Here is a 21,269-nt window from a genome sequence, read left to right on the forward strand (position 1 = left end):
AAAGGCCAGGATGAAGAGAGCTATAGATTAATCCTTCAATGGAAGACATATACAACCTTTCTAAATCTACTAATTCCTGTTTCATAATAGTCAATGGAACAGAATATCAAAAGTCCTGAATTGATTAGAGAAGCTGAATTAACTGGTCCTGAGCAGTGATTCCCAAAGTGGGTGCCACCTCTAAGTAATATTTTTTTCTGGAAAGGGGGCAGTAGGCTAAAAAAGTTTGGGAACCACTGCTCTTTAGGCTTCCACTTTGAAGAATTCAAGGGTGTGTCTTGTTGGTTCTTCTAAAACAACTGGGTTAGGAGCACTTTAGTTTTTTAGTCATTTTTATCGTATTCCCCTGACACTGTCATCATATACATTTTTTTTGGGGGGGTGGGAATAGTAGTTATCCTTAAAAAGATAGAAATGGATGTGAGCATCCTTTCAAAAACTGGCATAGGTTTAAGACTTACAAATTTACTAAATGACTTGAAAAAACTACTCATGTGCTCCACCTGTATCACTTCCTGAATGGGAATGTTTCCAAATTGGTGGTATGTACAGCAGTTGGAGAGTGTCTCCAAGGAAAGCATCCTATTATTTGTTGATTGTGGACAACAAGATGTTTTCCAGAAATAAACAGGGCCAATTTCAATAAGTGGTCATCCTTCCTTTCAGTCCAATCCTCATTAATTTTATAGAATGCTATCTAAACAGGTTGATGTGTAGATAAGATGGCAAAGATATGATTAAATTGTTTTTTTAGAAGATTCTGATTTTTATATTTTGCAGGTTGTCGAAAATTAGAATTGGAGGGAAACGAATGGCATGAAACCTGTTTTATTTGTCAGTCTTGCCAAAAACCTCTAGGAACAGAGCCTTTGGTCACCAAAGAAAATAAACGCTACTGTGTGCCCTGTTTTGAGAGGAAGTTTGCTCCACGCTGCAACGCTTGTAAAAAGGTAATTCTTTTTTAAAAATTGGAAAATATGGAATGTTTAAAGTTTATAGGTTTTATAGTTATACAAAAGTCATGGACACAGATGGATTACTGTCTATTTTTGATGAGGATGAGCATATCATACTTGTCTTTGGTTCATTTTAACGAGAAATTCAAAACTTTCCAAACAATGTAAAAGTAGGTTTTAAATCTGCTCAGGACTAGTTAATTCAGCTTCTCTAATCAATTCAGGACTTTTGATATTCTGTTCCATTGACTATTATGAAACAGGAATTCTTGTTTTCAAGGAGGTGGCCAAAAGTATTTTGAATACACAATAGTTCTTAGGAAAAAAAATTTTGTTCCATTGAGGGTAACTGATTCAGAGAAAGAGGGCTTTGACTCAGAAAGTGTTGGAGGAAGCCAATTTAAACAGGATGCTTGACTCCTCACATTATACTCTGGCAATACTAATGATTCCTTGGTTTAAAGCTTTTGTATTTCCAAGTTGTGTGCCACTGGGCACTTGGCCCAAGGGAATTACATGATCATTAGAAAAACTTTAGTCTTGACAGCAGGAAGGAAGAATGGACAAAACTGGAACTTCTTTGTCCTGGTTATATAGAATCAGAGGTAGTCAAAGCATCATGTGACCTCTAGTAGTCTCTTAAACCTTGATCTAAGAAAAGTAAATTGGGGGATGGCCATGAACCTCCCTCAATTCCATTTTTTCTCCTCTAGATTTTCATGTGAAAATATTTTTTCCTGCAGTTTCAGTATTTTAATGAAATTGGTCTCCATTCCATTCACTGTTATCATTGCTATTGTCCTTGTTTTTATCTTTGTTCTTTTTGTTGTCATTGCTTTTCTTGTTGTAGTTGTCATAGTTGTTTTTGATGTTTTGTCATTGTTATCACTGCCATTGTTGTCATTGTTTTTGTTGTCATTGTTTTCTCATTTTTGTTTTTGTTATTATTGTTTTTGCTGTCTGTCATGACAGAGGCAATGGAAGGCACTAGAAATGTAATCTTAGAATTTGTATTTCTAAGTCCTTTTGGTCTGTTCCATTTGGCATATTTGCCTGGTAGATTTAAATTGTGTTTTTCTGGAGAAGTCATGTTAAGCAGCCAATTTTGACCTATCTTACCTTGGAGGCCTTCTTTATTGGAGCATTAGTTTAAGGTAAGATGTGGTCCAAGATTTCAGCCCAGCATAGTCCCCTTTATGCAGGTTCCATTAAGCACCAGCTTAGGGAGCATTGTTTTCATTTCTCTTTCCCATTTTTCCTCTGCCTCTCTTAAATGATTTTTGAAATCCTTTTTGACATCTTCAAGAATCTGAGTCCAATTCATATTTTTCTTTTAGACTTTGCATGTGTTTGCTTTGCTTTCACTGTCCCCTTCTGTGTCTGTGCCTTGCCCTTTGTCTTCATAAAATTCTCTATAGTTAAGTGCTTTTTTAAAATCAATATATATTTGCAAAGGTTCTGAAGTTTATGCCTGGGTCACTGAAGACAAAGGAGTATATAGAGGCCAATGAAAAGAATGGGACACCCTTCTTATGTTATCTGAATATCCATTCTCAGGCACTTAAGTGACTTATAGAGTATCACAAAGCCAGAATCTGTTAGAGCTTGGACTAAAGACTCTATCAATTATCATATCTGTCTATTATTATGCATACCCAAATAAACACAAAAAATTATATCCATGTGCCATATGAGTTTCTGTATGTGTGTATACAAATGCCTATTCATTCCTTCACAAATGTCCTCCACTTATGGTTAATTATGATATGGATGTCACACAGAGCTCTTGAAGGCTATCCCTGAAAGATACTTGCTTAATCAGGTTTTATCATGTTGAAATATAATAACTAGGTGGTGTAATAAATAGAACCCCAGCCCAGAAGTCAGGAAGACTTGAGTTCAAATCTGGCCTGGGTCAACTGGGTGACCCTGGGCAAGTCTCTTGACCCTGTTAGACTCAGTTTCCACATCTCTAAAATGATCTGGAGAAAGAGATGGCAAACACTCTATTATCTTTAATAAGAAAGCACCAAATGGAGTTACAAGGGATTGGACATGAGTGAAACAACTGAACCAACAATATCGCTTCAATTGTGTGATTAGTAATAAACCATATGTCTGTCAGCCAAAGATCAGGCTAGCTAAATTTCAGAGATGCATCATGAGATTGATTACAGAGAAATGTTATATTTTTGGTTCTTAAAGGCTCTTTTAAAAACCCATCTACCATCTACCATAGAAGGGTAACAATATCCATCAGTCTCCATCTTGGCTCTTCAAATAGTGAAGTATAAATTTACTAGAGCATATGAGCATTGCTTGTGGTGAGACAACAATGGGATTTCTTCAACAGGAATTATGACATTTCCATAAATAAAAGGCATAAAGGCTATTATAATGCAAATGCGTGGCACTTGAGATTTCCACTGGACTCCAGTCACACTCTGGGAAGCATGGCACCAATTAAGAGAGCTGTTTTACCCATTGAGAAATGAAGTTCCTGAGAATAAATAGACGCAATCATATAAAGTTTTAAAACTTCATTCATGTTAAAAATATAATTTCATTTCAGAGATAAGATGTAGATTTCAGAAGGCTTGTGATATGAATGGAAATGGAAAAAATATGTAATTCTACAGACAATTATAACTGACATCCCAGGGCCATTGTAGCATTTTGACTATATATGGCTTCTCACTGAAAATTAATATTTCCTTCCCCTATGAATGGAGGCAATAAACTTATTCTGAAAGGAGGTTTCTGGATTTCTTTAAACTACCAAAAAGTTTTTGATTCATTCAAAAAGGTTAAGGATTTGTGGTCTAAGAGAACAAATTATTTGACATTCTTCCACTAAATGTACTTGGGCTAAGATATAGAGTCATGTGAATCATCAGAAAAGTACTAAGGACAAAGAACAGTTTGTCTTCATTCTGAAGAGGTCCTGTAGGTAGAGGCCTCTCTTTCAAAGCTAAATATAACCTGGATGCAAGAAGCCTTCATTTTGACAGGATAGGGGCCCTCATGGTTATATATAGAACTTCCCTCATGGTTATATATAGAACTTTTTGGGGGGAGAGGAAAATGCACAACTAGTTATTTAATGACTTTGAATGTGAATGGGATGAACTCACCCACAAAATAAAAACAAATAGCAGAATATATATATTTATATATATAACTTTTTAAAGATAATCAAGAAGTTTTGAAATGTTTACATTGGATAAGAAACCAGTTATCCCTTGCCAGGTTCCTCTCTTTGCCCCTCCCAAGGTCTCCTTTTGGATTTGGAATCTATATATCTTTTTTTGAGGGGAGGAGATAACTCTTACTTACTGTCTTAGTCACAACTCTTGAAATAGATGGCTAAGGATGAGGTAAATGTGGTTAAGTGACTTGTCCAGAATCTCACAGCCAGGAAGTGTCTGAAGTCAGATTTAAACCCAGGTCCTCCTGACTCTATTTTTCTACTCTGCTACCTAGCTGCCCCAGGAATTTACATATCTTTTAAGGAAAGCTGGTAATAATGCCTCTGATCAATGTCTGCCAGACTTAAGAATTTAATTTAAGAAAATGTTTTTTAGTCAAAGGCCTTTAAAATAAATTATTTTTGTTGCTATTGCTATTGTCCATGAGCTTTTATTTCCTAAATTATAAATCTGTTTTTCTAAAAGTAAATAAAGTCAAACCCAAAGTACTCTGAATCTCAAATCCCTTGGGTTAGAATAGACTCAAAAATTGACTTGAAAAAATGCTATTTTTAAAATCTCATTTAATTACCTACATTCTACTGAGTGGAAAAGCATTATCCCAATTTATTAAAGAAGACACTTGTTCTAAAAGCCTCAGGATCAATTCAGGGCAAAACTGAGCTGACAAATGAGAGTGGAAATGTTGAGCCTAATCTTAGGCCATTCTACCTACCTCCCACTTAGGGCCAGAATCCACCCCATGCCATTCTGAATGCTCCAGGGATTTATCTTCCTAATTAAACAGCCTCTGGTGTGTGTGTCTGATTCTGATTTTGCTATGCATACTACTTGTATTTGAGTTTCCAATCTTTTAAGCTTTGCTTGGCTTAGTTACTTTACAGAACAAATCAAAGAAACTCTGGATTCTGTTTTGACTGCCAGAAAGCAGCAAGCTTTTTTTTTCGAAGTGTCTGAGAATTATTTTAAATTGCTTTATTTCATACCATTATGTGGCTCATTTACTTATCCTGAGCAGCTTTTAAGCTGGTTTTTTTTTAACCAGAGAAAAATCTAACCATTTTCTGTCCAGTATTTTCCAGTACTTTCCAAGTTAGAAAAGGAAATAAATCTTATAATTATAACATAAAAATTTTCTACAGAAGCATAAACAAAAGAGGTAAAGAACTTGTAGAATATTTTTCAACCTTTAAATGCCTTAAGATGCCTTTTACACAGAGGCCTTATATAGTAATTTGCATAAATTCACAGATACAATCTAAGATGGCACATTGCTCCATGTATCCCAGAAGCTTTAGGGGGGAGTTTACTACAGAATATACATCTCCAAATGCCTGACTTCATTTTCTCTATTTATCACATTAAAAAACAATGAGAACTATGATTTCCTCAATGCAAAGAGCTCCTGGTGAAGCATTTCTTCCAGTTCAGAGAGGTATCTGCCCTTCAATTTTACCATCTTCAAATTCCCTGTAACTCTGATTGGTTAAAGGCTTTTTACCAAAGTTTGATGTCAGCACCTGTGTCTATTTGTGTATAGCCTTTGTTGGCCTTAAAACACTTACTAGATAGTAAAGTGCTTTGTGGCACACTGTAAGGGCTGGATCTTTGCCAAATCTGATTAAATTTTAAGAGAAAATGGGTGATGATTTCAGATGCTTTGCTTTTTATTTTTATTAGCATCATTTTTCTGGTTTGGGATATTTGAAGGAAGGCAATATCCCATTGTGTTAAATGGATCTAATAACAATAGCAATAATATTAAATAATAACAGCTAGCTTTTCTACAGCGCTCTAAGGTTTTCCATAATTTATCTCACAAAATCCTCTTAATCCTATGATGAAAGTGCTATTTTTATCTTCATTTTACTAAAAGAAGAAACAGTCTGAAGGAGGCCAAATAATTTGCCCAGGTGATTCACATGGCTAATATATGTAGGAGGTAGGAATAAAATTAAAGTCTTTTCAAATCTGACCTCTGACACTTCCTAGCTGTGTGACCCTGGACCAGTCACCTAACCCCAAGTATGCAGCTTTTACTCCCCTTCTGCCTTGGAACTGATAACTGAGTATTGATTCTAAGATGATAGTAAGAAGGAAAGAGTTTAAAAAAATGTAAAAAATTCAAGTCTTTTTTTTTTTAAACCCTTAACTTCTGTGTATTAGTTCCTTGGTGAAAGAGTGGTAAGGGTAGGCAATGGGGGTCAAGTGACTTGCCCAAGGTCACACAGCTGGGAAGTGTCTGAGGCCAGATTTGAACCTAGGACCTCCCGTCTCTAGGCCTGGCTCTCAATCCACTGAGCTACCCAGCTGCCCCAATTCAAGTCTTTTTGACTCCAAATCCAGCACTTTATTCAAGACCACTCAGCTGCCTGAGTTAGCACGTAGTAGGGCAATAAAGGGGAAGGCAATATTGAACCCACTGAGTGTCGGGCTCTGTGCTAGAATGACCTGAACATCCTGGGTGTAACAGGGCTCACACTTTCATCTCCTTCATTTTCTCAAATTAGCCGATAACTGCTGAAGGAATAACTTACCATGATCAGCCCTGGCATAAAGAGTGTTTTTTGTGCACCAATTGCAACAAGCAACTGTTTGGAGAAAGGTTTATTTCCAAAGAAGAGCAACCATATTGCCAAGAATGTTATCACCTGCTTTATACCGAGAAATGCGAGGCCTGCACCAAACCCATCCTAAGTAAGTTTTCCTAAAGAAACAAATTAATTAAGTAATTAAGTAATGTATTAATGGATATATTCCTCTCTTTATACATAGAGGAATATATGTTTACCTATTTATAGCATATATTTTATGTATTATATATCATGTATTTACATATATCATCTTTAATACATGTTATCTTTATATATTCTATGTTTATATATTATGTATTTATATCTGTATTATATATTATGTGTGTATTATATTATTTACATGTATTTATATTATATGTATTATCTGTACATATATTTTTATGTATTGGAATTATATGTATTATATATTTACATAACTGTATGACTATATATTTAACCTTTACATTCTACCTTAGAATTGTGTGGAATAAGAATTAATGTATTATCCTCAAGGTAATAGTGAGCTAGCAATTATTAATATCTCCAAAATCCTCCACACCCCTAGTAAAATTAGTCTCTCCCAAACAGCAATACAACGGGCTCTCCTAATCCCTTTGGGGCCTGAGTGAGACAGAAACAGTTCTTGTCTTTACTCTCAGAACCAACTTTTTTGCCTTCACCTGTAAGAAGTGTTTCAGGATGTGCCTTTACAGTTTTTATTTTTAAATATTAAATATCGAACAAACTATTTTATTTAATAATAAATTAATACATGCTGTATTACAATATAATATATAATACATAATAAGGAAAACCTAATAAAATAAAGGCTAATAAATGGAATAAAAATGGAATAAAAAGTTAAAATTGTTTAAAACTAGTCTAGTGATTTAGGAATAAGTTTTATGAGCCAGAGGCCAGGCTAATAGCCTCTTCCCTGTTCTACAGCTCCCTCTCCCAGTTTCTTTCACAAACAACCTTTGGCTGCCTTCATTTGCATTCTTACTCCCTTCACCTCTTTCTGGACCAGCCTGTTCAATTTGCTTCCAAAGGGGTGCGCGACTGAGAGGCCTGGTGCCAGGAGCTCTGGGAAAGCACAATAGTAGCCCGTCACAGGTAGCCTCAGCCCTGGCACCAAATGTATCACAAATTGTTCTGGGTTTGTATGCAGAGTAAAACATCGGAACCTTGACCGATGTTAATTTGAAGAATACCCCCTTCGGAAAGGCTTGAATGTGTCAGGATGATGTCATTTGAACTGAGGATTGTATTTTCCTATGAATTGGGAGGTTTTCTATCTGTTCTGGGGCTTCTTCTCTTGAGCGTTCAGCTGGAGAGAATGTCCCGGCTCCTGCTCACAACCAATAAAGCTGCATTTGTTTTGCATTCGTAATGGCTTCTCGAGTTTATTATTTGGGTGCTAAGGGGTACCCCTTAATATTGAGGAACCCCGATTTTCATTCCAAACAGAATCATTACTAAGTATTGGTTCCAAGGCAGAAGGCCAGCAAGGGCTAGACATTTGGGGTTAAGGGACTTGCCTAGGGTCACACAGCTAGAAGTGTCTAAAGCCAGGACCTGACTATTCACTGAGCTATGTAGCTGCCCCAGTTTCCTCATATTTTAGGTTACCCTTTCATAGATGGGCTTTAGAGAGATGGAAGCAAAAGAAAAAGTTAGCTGATCTTATTTATTCAACAGCAAAACTTAATAAAATACCATATGCATCACCTCAATGATGCTTACTGAACACAACAAAACACCCAGCAAAAAGATACTGTCCTTCCCTGGAAGGAGCTTTTTTTTTTTAGATTTTCTGGGAAAATGATCAGTAGGCCAACAATGGTTTCATTTTTGTCCTTTCTTCCCAGGACTTAACACAGTACTTAGAGTAGCTGCTTTTAATAATTGTCTGCTGAAGTGAATGATAATTAAGGAATGAGTCCACCATCGAGCATTTATTCTGTGCCAAAGAAGGGAACAACCATTTATATAAAACCTTCTTTTTTAAAATACAAATATCTTATTTGATCCTCACAAGAACCCAGAGAGGGAGGTGCTTTTATCATCATTTTACACTTGATGAAACTGAGGCAGGGGTTAATAACTCATCCAGGTGACAGAGCTAGTATTCGAGGTGAGATTTGAACTCAAGTGTTCCCCACTGCAGACTCAGTGCTGTATCTACTGTATGACCAGCTACCTCCGTGTCAGGAATTGTGCTAAGCTCTTGAAATGATGCAATAAAGGATAAAAATGAGGGTGAACTATAGGCATTAGGGAGGGTTTCATAAGTGCAATAGGACTTGAGTTAGGTCTTAAACAATTCTATATCCCAAAGTAGAAAAGACCTCAGAGGTTAGCTAGATCAGTCACCTCATTTTAGAGATAAGGAAATTGAGGAGCAGAGAGTTTAAGTTACATGCCCAAGGTCGCAGTATCAGAAGAAGTATTTGAACCCAAGCCTTCTGAATCCAGAGCCAGACTTCTTTATTCTCTATCACACCATTTCTCAGAATTTTTTAAATACCTAGCCTCAGCTAAGGTGTCCCTCTTATAAAACATTCCCCTATTTGCTAAAGTCTTATAATCTAGAAATTGCTTTTGTAGTTACTTTGTGCGAATTTGGTATTTAGTTATTTGTATAAAAGTCTTTTCTCTGCCATTACAATGTAAGTTTTTTGAGGGCAAGAACTCTTCTGTTTCTCCTTTGAATCCTGGCACTTAATTAATGCTTGTTGAATGATCATATGAATGAATAAATGAGTGAATGAATGAGCGAGTAGAGTGGAATGAGGAAAATTTGGAAAGCTTGAGAAGAGGAAGTACTTCTAAATGAGAATCTAAAATGATTGTCAGCCAGGCTCATGCAACCTTCAAAAGGCAAGACTTTAGTCAAACACAGGTATTGATATGAATAACCCAACATAGTAATCATGTGGGTTGCACAGGTCAGGCATTCATTAATCAGAATTTGAAATCCTGCTAACCAGCATGGCATTCTATTTTCTCTCTGTTCATTTGAAATGAGTTTTAATTAAGAACAAGTTGGAAACCCACAAGATGGTCCCCTACCAAAGGAACAAAATGCCTGTGAAATGATCTGAAAATAATATAAATGGTAAATTGATCCATGCTAAATAGGTTTCCATGAATAAAATAAACATTACCTTTCCCTCAGAGACTGGGCTGAAATGTTAATTGTATAACAGGAGAAGTACAGCTTGCGAGACACCTGCTCAGGTGCACACAAAGCAGCAGCTCATCTTGGAAGCAATTTATGGATGCATTTAACAGTGTGGCAGAACCATATTTCTAATCCCTACTCTCTTACTACACAGGCTTCTGGAAGCCTGCTGCCATTTCCAAGATTAATATTTGTATATTACATTCAATTTTACTCACTCTCTTCTTTGGTGGCAGATGATTAAAGAGTCACAAGCCCCAACCCTACCTAATTTTTTCTCTACCACCAATCTCAAGGGCATTAGGAAATGCCAAGTAGACATTCTACCATCCCTCCCCCATGAAAGGAAAGAAGGCCATTGCTAATTAAAGTAACTTCTCCTGGGTTCTGTTTCCTGATCTGAATTAAAATGAAAGAGTGGACCGGAATAGATTCCAAGATTTCTTCTAGATCAAAACCTATGAATGTATGATCCGAATGCACCACTTTTCCCTTGGACTTAAAGAGGGTTACCTCTGCATACTTGCAGTGAATCATCCCAGGCCTCAACTTATGTCCAAAGTCAAACCTTATTGTAGGACACCAGAAGAGGGTGAAGCCTGCAAGGAGGCATGCCTAAAATTTTCCAGAGTGCTGCTTGATAAGCTTCTCCCTACAACTTGCCACGAGATAAATAATCCTTAACCTCTAGACTTACTGTCTACATATTTTGGAAGAGAGCAGCTATTTTTAGTGCCCTCCAGCTATAAAAAGAAGGATCACTTGGACTAAATGGGAGTGCCCAATGGGTCTCAAAACATATATTTTATTTGACTTTTTAGTTCTTAGCCTTAGTATCACTTCACAATCTTTAGATATCTAGGCAATAAAAAAATCAGTCAAATGTTTTCCAGCTATTTCCAAATATATAGATGCTTGACATGATGAGAATAAAACACCAGCTATTTAACTTTTATTTTTCATCTGAATCTGTGGTAGTTACAACAAGGTGACTCCAGAGCCATATTACAACCATCATTAACCAAAATGATTGGGTACTTGTGTGTCTTAGTGGGTTCTCTTATATAGAAATGTTCTAATATAGAAAATAAATATCCTTAAAGATCTTTAAGTTGTCCATAAAAGAAGCTCTGTGAATTAAAAGTCAAAGTTTGATGCTTGATCATCATCTGTCTAAAATATTTGACACTATACATACAGGACCCAGGTTGGTATAAACTGATAATTTGGGCATGTGTAGAAGATACATTGAATAAAACAAGCAATTCTATATTAAACCAGAGTCACCACTGTAAATAATTCCTTTAAAAAAGATTGAGTACAAATGTACATATACTCACACTGCATATATATGTAATATGTATATGTATATGCTTCATGTATACATAGATAATGTGTGTGCACATATACATAAAAAAACTTCGAAGTGAAACCAAATTTTATTGTGCCCCAGTTTTACATCAATCAGTGGTGTACAAGCATCCCCAGTAAACAGCAAGACCCTGTGCTTTGAGCCAAGATGATCTATCTTTCTCTCTCTCTCTCTCTCTCTCTCTCTCTCTCTCTCTCTCTCTCTCTCTGTCTCTCTCTTTGTCTCTCTCTCTCTGTCTCTCTCTCTCTCTCCCCTCATCTATCTATCTAAAGTCTATCTAAGTATCTCTCTCTATCTATCTATCTGTCTGTCTATCTATCTATCTATCTATCTATCTATCTATCTATCTATCTATCTGCATGAACTAGATTACACAAATTCAGTGGAGAGGAAGTCTGTTTTTTTCTTGGCAAAATGTTTGTTTTTCCTTTGAAGACATGGTACCTTTTTGGTAAGAAGGGTTGCCAGGTGGGGTTTTTCTTATGAAAAAACTACTTCCTGAAAAGAAAATCTGAGGGTTTTTCTTAGCTAGAAGGTCTGAACTTCCCTTCAAAGTTGGACACCTTCTTGACAAGGAGGTCTGAGGCTTTTCTTAGCAAAATGCTCAGGCCTTAAATCTCATCTCATAATCCTCCATTACAAATATGATAATAGTAAGGATAGTTAGGGTTATTCTGTAGATTAAGACCAAATGAAATAGCCCCAGAAACTCCTGGATTTATTCCAAGACACTGAAGGTATGCACAAACTTCCCTTGGCAAAGTTTATCTACAGGTAATTCTATTATTAATTTTAAGCATATTATAAGGATTAATTATTGATTTTCACATAGTTAATCAGTTAATGATTGGAATTATTTTTTATTAAATCTATTGTGATTATAATTTATTATTAAAATATCGATTATCCAATAGGGTTATATGTGGAGAATAAACAGTTATACAGTCATAAAGTAATTAATATAAACTGAAATTGCTTAATTAGTAATCTTTTACAGTTCCCTACCTTCAGATCACTTATAGACCCAGTCTAAAGAATGGGCTGATACAATCTAAAATAGAGGATAATCCTCTCTAAATGGAGAGGAAACTTTCTCCTACGGAGACACAAAGATGACAAAAGAAATTGGGAAACGATTTGTACAAATGGTATCTATATCAAAGCAACATGATACAATATGATAAATCTAGAGATGATGAAGGCTTATGGAATCTTAAGAGTGTCATCATTATATTCACATGAAAAATGATAGATGCAAAAGCCAAAGCAGGGGTGTCTGGGAATGATTATGATACCAATAACAGCAGTGCTTTCCTTGGACCCTCTGCTGGAACATTGGTTGTTGTTGAAGGACGTTGGTCAGAGCCCAAAGAATTCACTAGAAAGGTCAATGATAGAGTCTTTGAAGGATCTCAGTCTATGGAAATGTTATCAAATGTTAGAAAAACAAAAAGGTTTAAAATATGGTTAGCCTAAGTGAAAATAGCCTGAAAACTCTTTATGGCTGGAAATCATAACCTGGGTTTAGTTCAAAAGGATCATCATTTGGATATTCTTACTCCTGGAACAAGTAGTCACCAAAGTCATTTTCTACATATTTGTTAATCATCATGATAATTGGCTGGTGAACTATTCTTTGACTTTCCAAGTTTTTTGGAAATAAAGGTAAGGAGAAAAATACACAGTTCTGAACACAAGCTAGTACAACAATCAAAGCAACATTTAAGTAACATAGGGCCAAGGATAATAGTAATAATGGTTAGTATAATGAGGATTCATCTGAAAATAGCAGACATAATTCCAGTACCTGAAAGTTAGGAAAAGCCTTAGAAAAGTCAAGAAAATGGGACACACTATGAGTGAGACAATAAAACACGAGTCTCATTTACATTTTGGTGAACTTTTCTAAAACTCCTTTAATTGAATAAACATCGGTGACAATGTCACATGAACAGCCCCCCTCTTTGTTCAACAGTGAGGAGGCAAGAACAAGTTGATTCTGGATAACTACTTTTGAAATAACAGTATCTCTATGTAGCATTTTGTCTTTCCTTAGAGGCTTTGGATAGTCTTACAGTTTTAGCGTAAGAACAGTGGATCCAAGGGTCTTTTCCTTCTTCAGCCTTAACAGTGATGAGCATTATGGACAGTATCTGGAAAAATCCTTCCCAGGATGGTTGTGTCCCATCATTGCAGTGGAAATTTTTTTATTTAGTCTTGTTCATTATGCTCAAAGTCCCTCTAGAGGAAAAAACAAAACCAAGAGGTTTGAGCTGAGTAGTAAGGCCAGCTTGATGTAGTCCTTTCAGCCTTCTTTGCAGTGATCTAATGTAAATGGAAACAGAAAGTACTCCTACCAGTAGGGAGAGATACATGGGGGAGAAAGGTTTATCCCAGAAAGAAGAGTGACCAAAGAATATTTCATAAGATGATAGATGTAATTCCTCTCTTGGTTTCTATCACTGATAGAAGATAGCTGATGGCAAAATATCAGGTCATTTGAGGTGGGTTTTGTCCTAGAGTATCACTTGTTATGGTCTTAAATTCCCTGTTTTACTCACTCAACTTGAAACAGAAGAATTCAACATATATAGTGAAGCAAAGGTAATACAATAATGATAATTAATATTAATTAACATCAGGTCTCTTTGCATTTTAGTAGTACTTCCCCAATGTCAACAAATTTCATTTCAGACCCCAGATATTCTGTGTAGTTGTTTAGGCTCCAAAACATCTTTTCTTAGATATCCGAGGATAAATGTCCTCGTCAGTAGATTTGCTTCTTTAGTTCTAAGTTGCTTGCAGAGATTCCTGCTTAGATGTTCCTCCTAAAATCTTTTACAAAATAGATTTCACCAGCTTTAAATTTTTTATTTCCCCAATAACTAGTTGAAGTGGTAAAAACCATCCAAAACTCTGTGGTCTTGATCTTACTAACAAGAGAATTATCAGAAACTCACAATGCACTTAAAATTCAGAAATTTTAGGTTTTTACATGCCTCATTAGAATAATTTATTGGAATAAATTACAGTAGATAGTATAACCTATTTCTTTCTCAAAACTTTCTGCTCCATTTGATTCCATTTTTTAGGAAGATCAGGTGCTATTAGAGTTCTAATCCTATGTTTAAAAACAGAAGTAACAATATTTTTGCAGAGAGACTTTCTCTGCTCCTAAATTCATTGAATGTGCAAATAAATTTTCTTTTAAGAGGTTGATTTAATTCCAACTGAAATAAGAATTTGGGGTAGACAGACATAATTAATTTCCAATTGTACATAGAGAACAGTGTATATGAAGTAGATTGCCAGTGGCAGAATGCATTCAGTTGTTAACCACATTCAAATGGAAAAGATATTACACAAACATTAGTTAAATTCTCAAAGACTCACGTATTTCAGAGACTTAATCTTATATATGACTATATTAAATAATAGACATTAATAGACAGATGACAGGTTCAATTACCAATTCACTTCAGTTGTTTGAAATGTGCAATGACTATACATTCAGATTGAAAACAGTAATAACTTTGTATATTTGCATTGTGCTCGTGTTTTCTATCAACTACTTGCTCTGATTACAGAAATTTGTTATAAAAGGGAAAAGCAGGGGCATGATCCTAACAATCTATACCAGAACCAAAAAAAAAGTCCTTAATTTTATATGATTTCATCTAAGAGTCACGATTGACAATCATGTGGTAGCAATTCCACTTTCCAGTCAGAATCAGGAATAATTAGGTAGGAAATATTCCTATTCAAAAAGAAGGAACAAAATGGGGGAACTGAAGCAAAAAAGATCCTATGCCAAGGTCATCCTCTTGGACTTTTCCCAGATAAAAGATCTCCAACCCATCAAAGTTCAGAAAAACACTCCTTCTGAATAACTTGGGGCTTCTTGAATGCTGAATTAATGACAATGATCAATGATCTCTATTAGACATCTATACTTGAATTCAAAACTTAAAATAATATCAGTTACAGTCTTAAGAACTTTTACTTTAAATGGCAAATCTCACTAAACATAGTTTAGAGCTCAAAATTTTCCAAGATTCATACATAAAGAAGAGAATCCATTCAGCATCTTTCATCTGATTTTCTTCTGTTGTTTTTTTTTTGTTGTTGTTGTTGTTGTTATAAACTCACCTTGGAACAAATATCAATCATTATACATTTGTTTTGTATTATGGACAACTTGTAAATTCTCAATAATCCAATTTTGTTGTATAGAAATTCCATAATCCAGACAAGCCCTTTTCACAGGACTAATGACCTTGCCCACACAGATGGCTTCAAGAAGGCTTACAAGTAATGACCAATTCTTCATTTTCTATATTCTCTCTTTCCCCATAATTTTTCTAGTCCTTATTGAATCATGCCAGTCTATAAAGGACCTAACTGATTATTACAATTTATTTTTCTGGGAATTCTCAAGGGTCTATGGGTTTATCCTTTCTTCCTTTAAAAAAAGGTTTCTCTTTTTGAAGTGGGGAAATAAAACAGCTATTAAAATTTAGTTAAATTATAAAATAGTAAGGCTCCTTAATATCTAAAAAATATTTTTTACTTACCAATTCCCTTTTCATGAGCCAGGAAAGGGTTAATAATTATGCTGGCATTTTAATATCATTAACACAAATTAACAATAGTTCAAACTTATTATGAAACATTCCAAACTTTTACCTTCAAACCCACTGTTTACAACGTTAATGGGAAAAGATTACAACTTTAACTTTTTTCATTCCTCTCATTTCTACTTAAAACTTTCTCTCAACAGTGCCCACAGCCTTTCCTTTCCTCTTTTGGACCTTGATTAAAGCTTTTGAATAAAACTTCATGTCTTTTTTCTTTTATATTCAAATCTAGCACTCCTTGTACTTTCTTCAATTTGCTTTCATCACCCATCATTCCAAATAATCTATACTCCACTAAGTATCATTTTAACTGTTATGCGTTAACATAAAGAAATCCAAATTTTAAAAAAATTACAATTTAAATACTAATTTTAACACAGTGCTCCATCCAATTCATGTACAGCATTAACTTAATCCATAATGCAAAGTGATAAGCTGAGATAACTTCTCAAAAGAACACATAATAAATCCCTCGTGCATGTAGTTTGTGCCAATAATATAAAGAACACCATTCAAAAATTACAAAACTAAGATTTTTATATCCAATTAATGAAGCCATTATTATTCAATTATGTATATGTATATATTTAATAGCATTTTAAACTAACTGATAGATGTTTAATCTTAAATTACCCATTTAAAACTTTTTTTTTTTGCTGGTACTTAAGCATGTAAAGAAATTTATTGGTACTTTTTTCTTGACTGTGAAAAATCTTAGTGCTTAATTGCCTATTATAATAATTTCCAACATTATAGGTTATTGAATTATTGCATTTAATTAAGTGCTTGATAATTTGTATTTGTCTCATCAAAAGAGTTAATTTTTTTGATGATTTTAAATTAACATAAATCCTCCTTATACAAAATTTTGGATTCAACTATTACAACCTTGGTTCTATTAAATGTTAGTTAAACAATAGTACATTTTTACTGTAACCATTTACATATCATTTGACATAGAAATAGGCTGATACAGCCTTGATATGGCCTTCTCTGATGACCTTATAACAACTTCTCTAACTCTTTGTAATAAAGCAAATTATCATCCTTTATGATTTATAAAATATCTCATTCTTTTCGTGGTCACCAGTGAGTTGGTAACATAATAAATTTTAGAGTTACAATATATGCTTTTATTAAAATCAACAACAGGAATACTAGTAAAAATTAATAGCATTTCACTATTTAAAAAACAGTGTCTGGGGGAGACTATAATTTTCTAAAAGACATTAAGTTTAGATCTCTCAGTTTCCTTTCAATTCACTCAGAGATTAAATCTGTCTTTTAAATTTCTTTATCCTAACTTATTTCAAAAAAAAAAACATTGTTTTACTTACTTTTTAGTTGCTTGCTGCCCTCAAAACAAGTTTTTTCCTTCTCTCTGCTGATAAAACAGGGCTTGCTTGACATCTTTCAGAAAGAATTTAGATCTAGATTTATGATGTTAATCAAATCTCTGATCAGCAGGCTGTTTAGTTCACTAAGCAAAGATTCAATTTAGAAAATGACTTTCAAGTTAAAAAACACTGGTCAAGTCTCATTTTATTTTACCCAGATGGAAACCATTCATGATATGTTTAATAGTTTAAAATCTTTGAAATGTTATAGCCAACACTGTTGATATAGACTTTACATTTCAATTAGTATTCTGCTATTCATTAACTTAACATATCTTGTTTAAGCCTTCAAACACAGTGACATAAGCTTGTATCCACCAGATTTTCCCATTCACCTTACATGAAAAACTGTGTCCATATTAAAAAAATTTTTATGACATTTCAATTCAATCTTTTTTTGTGTAACAGTACCAATACACACATGCCTTACAGTTTTATTCATTTATAGAAATAATGGGTTTAAAATAAAGAAGACCAATAGGAGTCAAATAGAGTCATGCTCAGGCTTATAGTGACATCATTTTGCAATATTATAAATTAATTTATAATATTGCAATATATAGTATAATTCATAAGAAGATTCTCTAGTCAAAAGATAGTTAACAGTAAAACTCCCTTCTAAATTACCTCAGAAACATATCTGCCTGATATTTATCAATCTAGTCTCTCTTTAAAGAGCACAACATTTTTAAAACATATTAGTAAATACTTTCACCAGTCTGTTGTACCACAGAATTATTTGTAATCCTATAAAGTCTGATAGAAAAAAAAGTCACATCTTTAGGCAATTTGCCAATTCTAAATTAAGATTTCCATATTCAGAACTTGAACATTTTCTAAGTTTCAGATACTAAAGATTAAGAGTGGAATTTAAAATTCAGATTTGTAACTTTCAAAACAATCTGAATCAAAAAACTTAGAATTATTAACTTTTAAAATATACTCATTATTTTGAAATAGGATTAATTTGGAAATTTCCATCGAAGAAATTGATTTTTCTCTTTGGTCATATGTTAGTTTTCAATTAATTTAATTTTTTTTGTTTGAGTGCCATCTCAATGGGGCCTACATTGATGAGGGGCAAGGAAAAAAACACATAAATTTATATGTTTTTGACAATATTAAATGTTTTATTTTTCACAATTTCCTCCTTAACCCCACAGTCCCTGGAATTATTAGACCAAGGCTCAAAACATGCTAAGATTCTCTTGATAAGAATTGGCACCAAGCCCAGTAAGAGAAGATAACAGAATTCTTTTCACTAATATTTCCCCAGGTAGGATTAAAACCTCTTTACCAAAAAGTCTTGGAACTGGTTAATAATTGCATCAAGGTTCACATCTAACTTGCAGTGTCTTTTCCTCCATGTGGCTAAGTCCAAGGAGCTAAAAAGGCAAAATAGTGATATTCACAAAGCCTGACCTCATGATGGAGTATTTTCTCTTTTAAAGGGAAAAGTTCAGGTGTCTGATTATATTCTAAGGGAGGTAAAGAACATGCAGGAGAAAAGGGTATAAACTGGAATGAGCAGGATTGTGAAGCTTGGAGTATCTAATTCTTAAGCGCAATCCCTACAGATCCTATTGTTTGGCTATATCCAATTCTTTAACTGATTGGTTTCTTTTAAAAATCATATTTATAGTTGAAAAGATACAGACTAGAGACTGACACACACATAGAGTCAGCAATTTTAACAATTCTAGCTCTAAACAATACTTATAGACCAGTCTGGAAGGGAGCTATAAATTTATCTATTCTTGCATAGATGATCCCTTTAAAAGCAAAAGAAAAACAAATAAATTTTGGAACTGTTGTTACAAGTTAAATCAAGATAAATGTCCCTATTCTCATAGACTTTGTGATTTTGCAAAGAACCTAAATAACTCTTTAAACTCACACTACAATTCTGGAGAGAACCCTAAAATTCATGACAGAATTCTTCAACCCACAAAAATACTGGTGACAATAAATCTCAAGCCTATATAAACAACAACAAAAACTGGCAATGGAATGAATCCAAGAGCCCACAAAATTCCTAAGAATAACATATAAATAAAATATTTTAAGAAAAGGAAGTACCTGTAACAAGAATTCCAGAATTAGGTTGCCTCTTAAACACAGAGGCATTTACCTGGTTCAGAAGTATTAACATCTTTGATGAGGATGAAGTCCAGGAAGTCCTGGAGTCCCTAATTCTCAGTCCAATTTGGATGCCATCCATAAAAAAATGCTAAGAACAAATTTCTTAGTGAAACTGAATTTTATTGTGACTCAGTTTTTATATCAATCAAGTCTATAGGCATCCTCAGAATAGAATGAAACGTGAGTTTTGAAGTGATATGATAGCTATATCCAAGATGGATTACACAAATTCAGTTCAGAGGAGGTCTGCCAAGGTGAGGTCTCTCTTGGAGAATTATTTTTTTCCTTTGAAGACATGGTACTCTCTTGGCAAGAAGGTCACCCGGGTAGGATGTCTTATGAAGGTTAAGTCTTTCCCTGAAGGCCAGACCCCTTCTTGACAAGAAGGTCTGAGGTTTTTCTTAACAAAATGATCAGGTCTCATCATAGCTTACACCCTTCCATTCCATATATGATAATAGTGAAGATAGCCAAGGTTATTCTGTAGCTTCAGAACCAAACGAGATGGATATATTCCAATACACTGAAGGCATGCACAAATTTCTCTTGGTAAAGATTATATAACTACAGGGAATTCTATTACTAATTTTAAGCATATTACATTATTAATTACTGATTCTCATACATATTTACTTAATCACTTATTTGGAATTATTCCTTATTAAATTTGTTCTAATTACAATTTATCATTAAAATATTGAGTATCTAATAGAGTTACATGCAGAGGATATACATGCAGAGGCATAAAACAGTGAATGAACATAAACTGGTTGCTTAATTAGATTATCTTTTTACATATATGTATAATTTTAGTTAAAACACAAATATCTTTCCTTAAGTATTGGCAAATTGGCAAGAAATTCTGAATCCAAATGCCAGACTCTTGGCTACTAAAAATAATATTAAGCAAAATTGCAAAAAACAAGGTTTGTGTGTATATGTGTGCCTATGAGTGTGTGTGTGTGTGAGAAAGAGAGACAGACAGACAGACAGAGATGGGGGAGAGACAGAGACAGAAAGTCAGAGAGAAAGAGAAGAGGAGAAGAGAGACAGACAGAGAGAGATAGAGAGAAACACATAGGCTTGTGTAATTTTTGTGTGAGTTCTAATTCAGGAAAAAAATATCCAACAGTTTTCTCAGTCAAGTTATTTGCCATAGAAAATAGAAAAGGTTGTGAGGAATTCTAGGCAAGAAATGCTCTCTCCTAATTCATATAAATAAATGAGCTATAATTTATAGTCTTAAAGAGTTGGATAAGGTACTGAGAGATTAAGTGATTCTGCTAAGTAACAGAGCCAGTACTGTATGTGTCTGTCAGCAGCAGATCTTGAACTGGGGCTACCCTAATTCAGAGGATAATTTTAACCACTATACTTCACTGCCAGTCAAGGTGGTCTTTGGAATTTTTCAGAAAACAACTTTCAAAATTTATCATTGTCAAAAAAGATTCATTACAATCCCACTGTCTATTATGTTTATATAATGTAGAATGTAAAGTCATATTTATGTTGATGGGTCTAAGTCCTGAACTGTCATCTACACCAAATAAAATATTAAATCATGTCCATTTTAACTTTAGTTTTAAGCATAATTCATTATATTGTAATTTTTTCCAAATTAGTTATCCATGCAGTGCATGTATATACACATATATACATATAAACAACAAAGTATAATCTATGTGTATATATGTACATATATACATTATACACTCATGTAGAATAAATAATAATATATAAAATAAAGCAGAACATGTGTATATATGGTATATTTGGGTGTAATATGTTGTACATAT

At 34.2% G+C, this 21,269-nt stretch overlaps 1 protein-coding gene across 1 annotated transcript in view; it reads left to right on the forward strand.

The window, feature by feature from the left end:
- Positions 1-21,269, forward strand: part of FHL5 (four and a half LIM domains 5) — a 50,040-nt gene that overhangs the window by 14,236 nt on the left and 14,535 nt on the right. The window contains exon 4 of the mRNA XM_044675392.1: positions 781-950. Coding sequence (XP_044531327.1) covers positions 781-950 — 170 coding nt within the window. The remainder of the gene's footprint in view (positions 1-780; positions 951-21,269) is intronic.

Source organism: Gracilinanus agilis, chromosome 4, assembly GCF_016433145.1.
Source record: "Gracilinanus agilis isolate LMUSP501 chromosome 4, AgileGrace, whole genome shotgun sequence".
NCBI lineage: Eukaryota > Metazoa > Chordata > Mammalia > Didelphimorphia > Didelphidae > Gracilinanus > Gracilinanus agilis.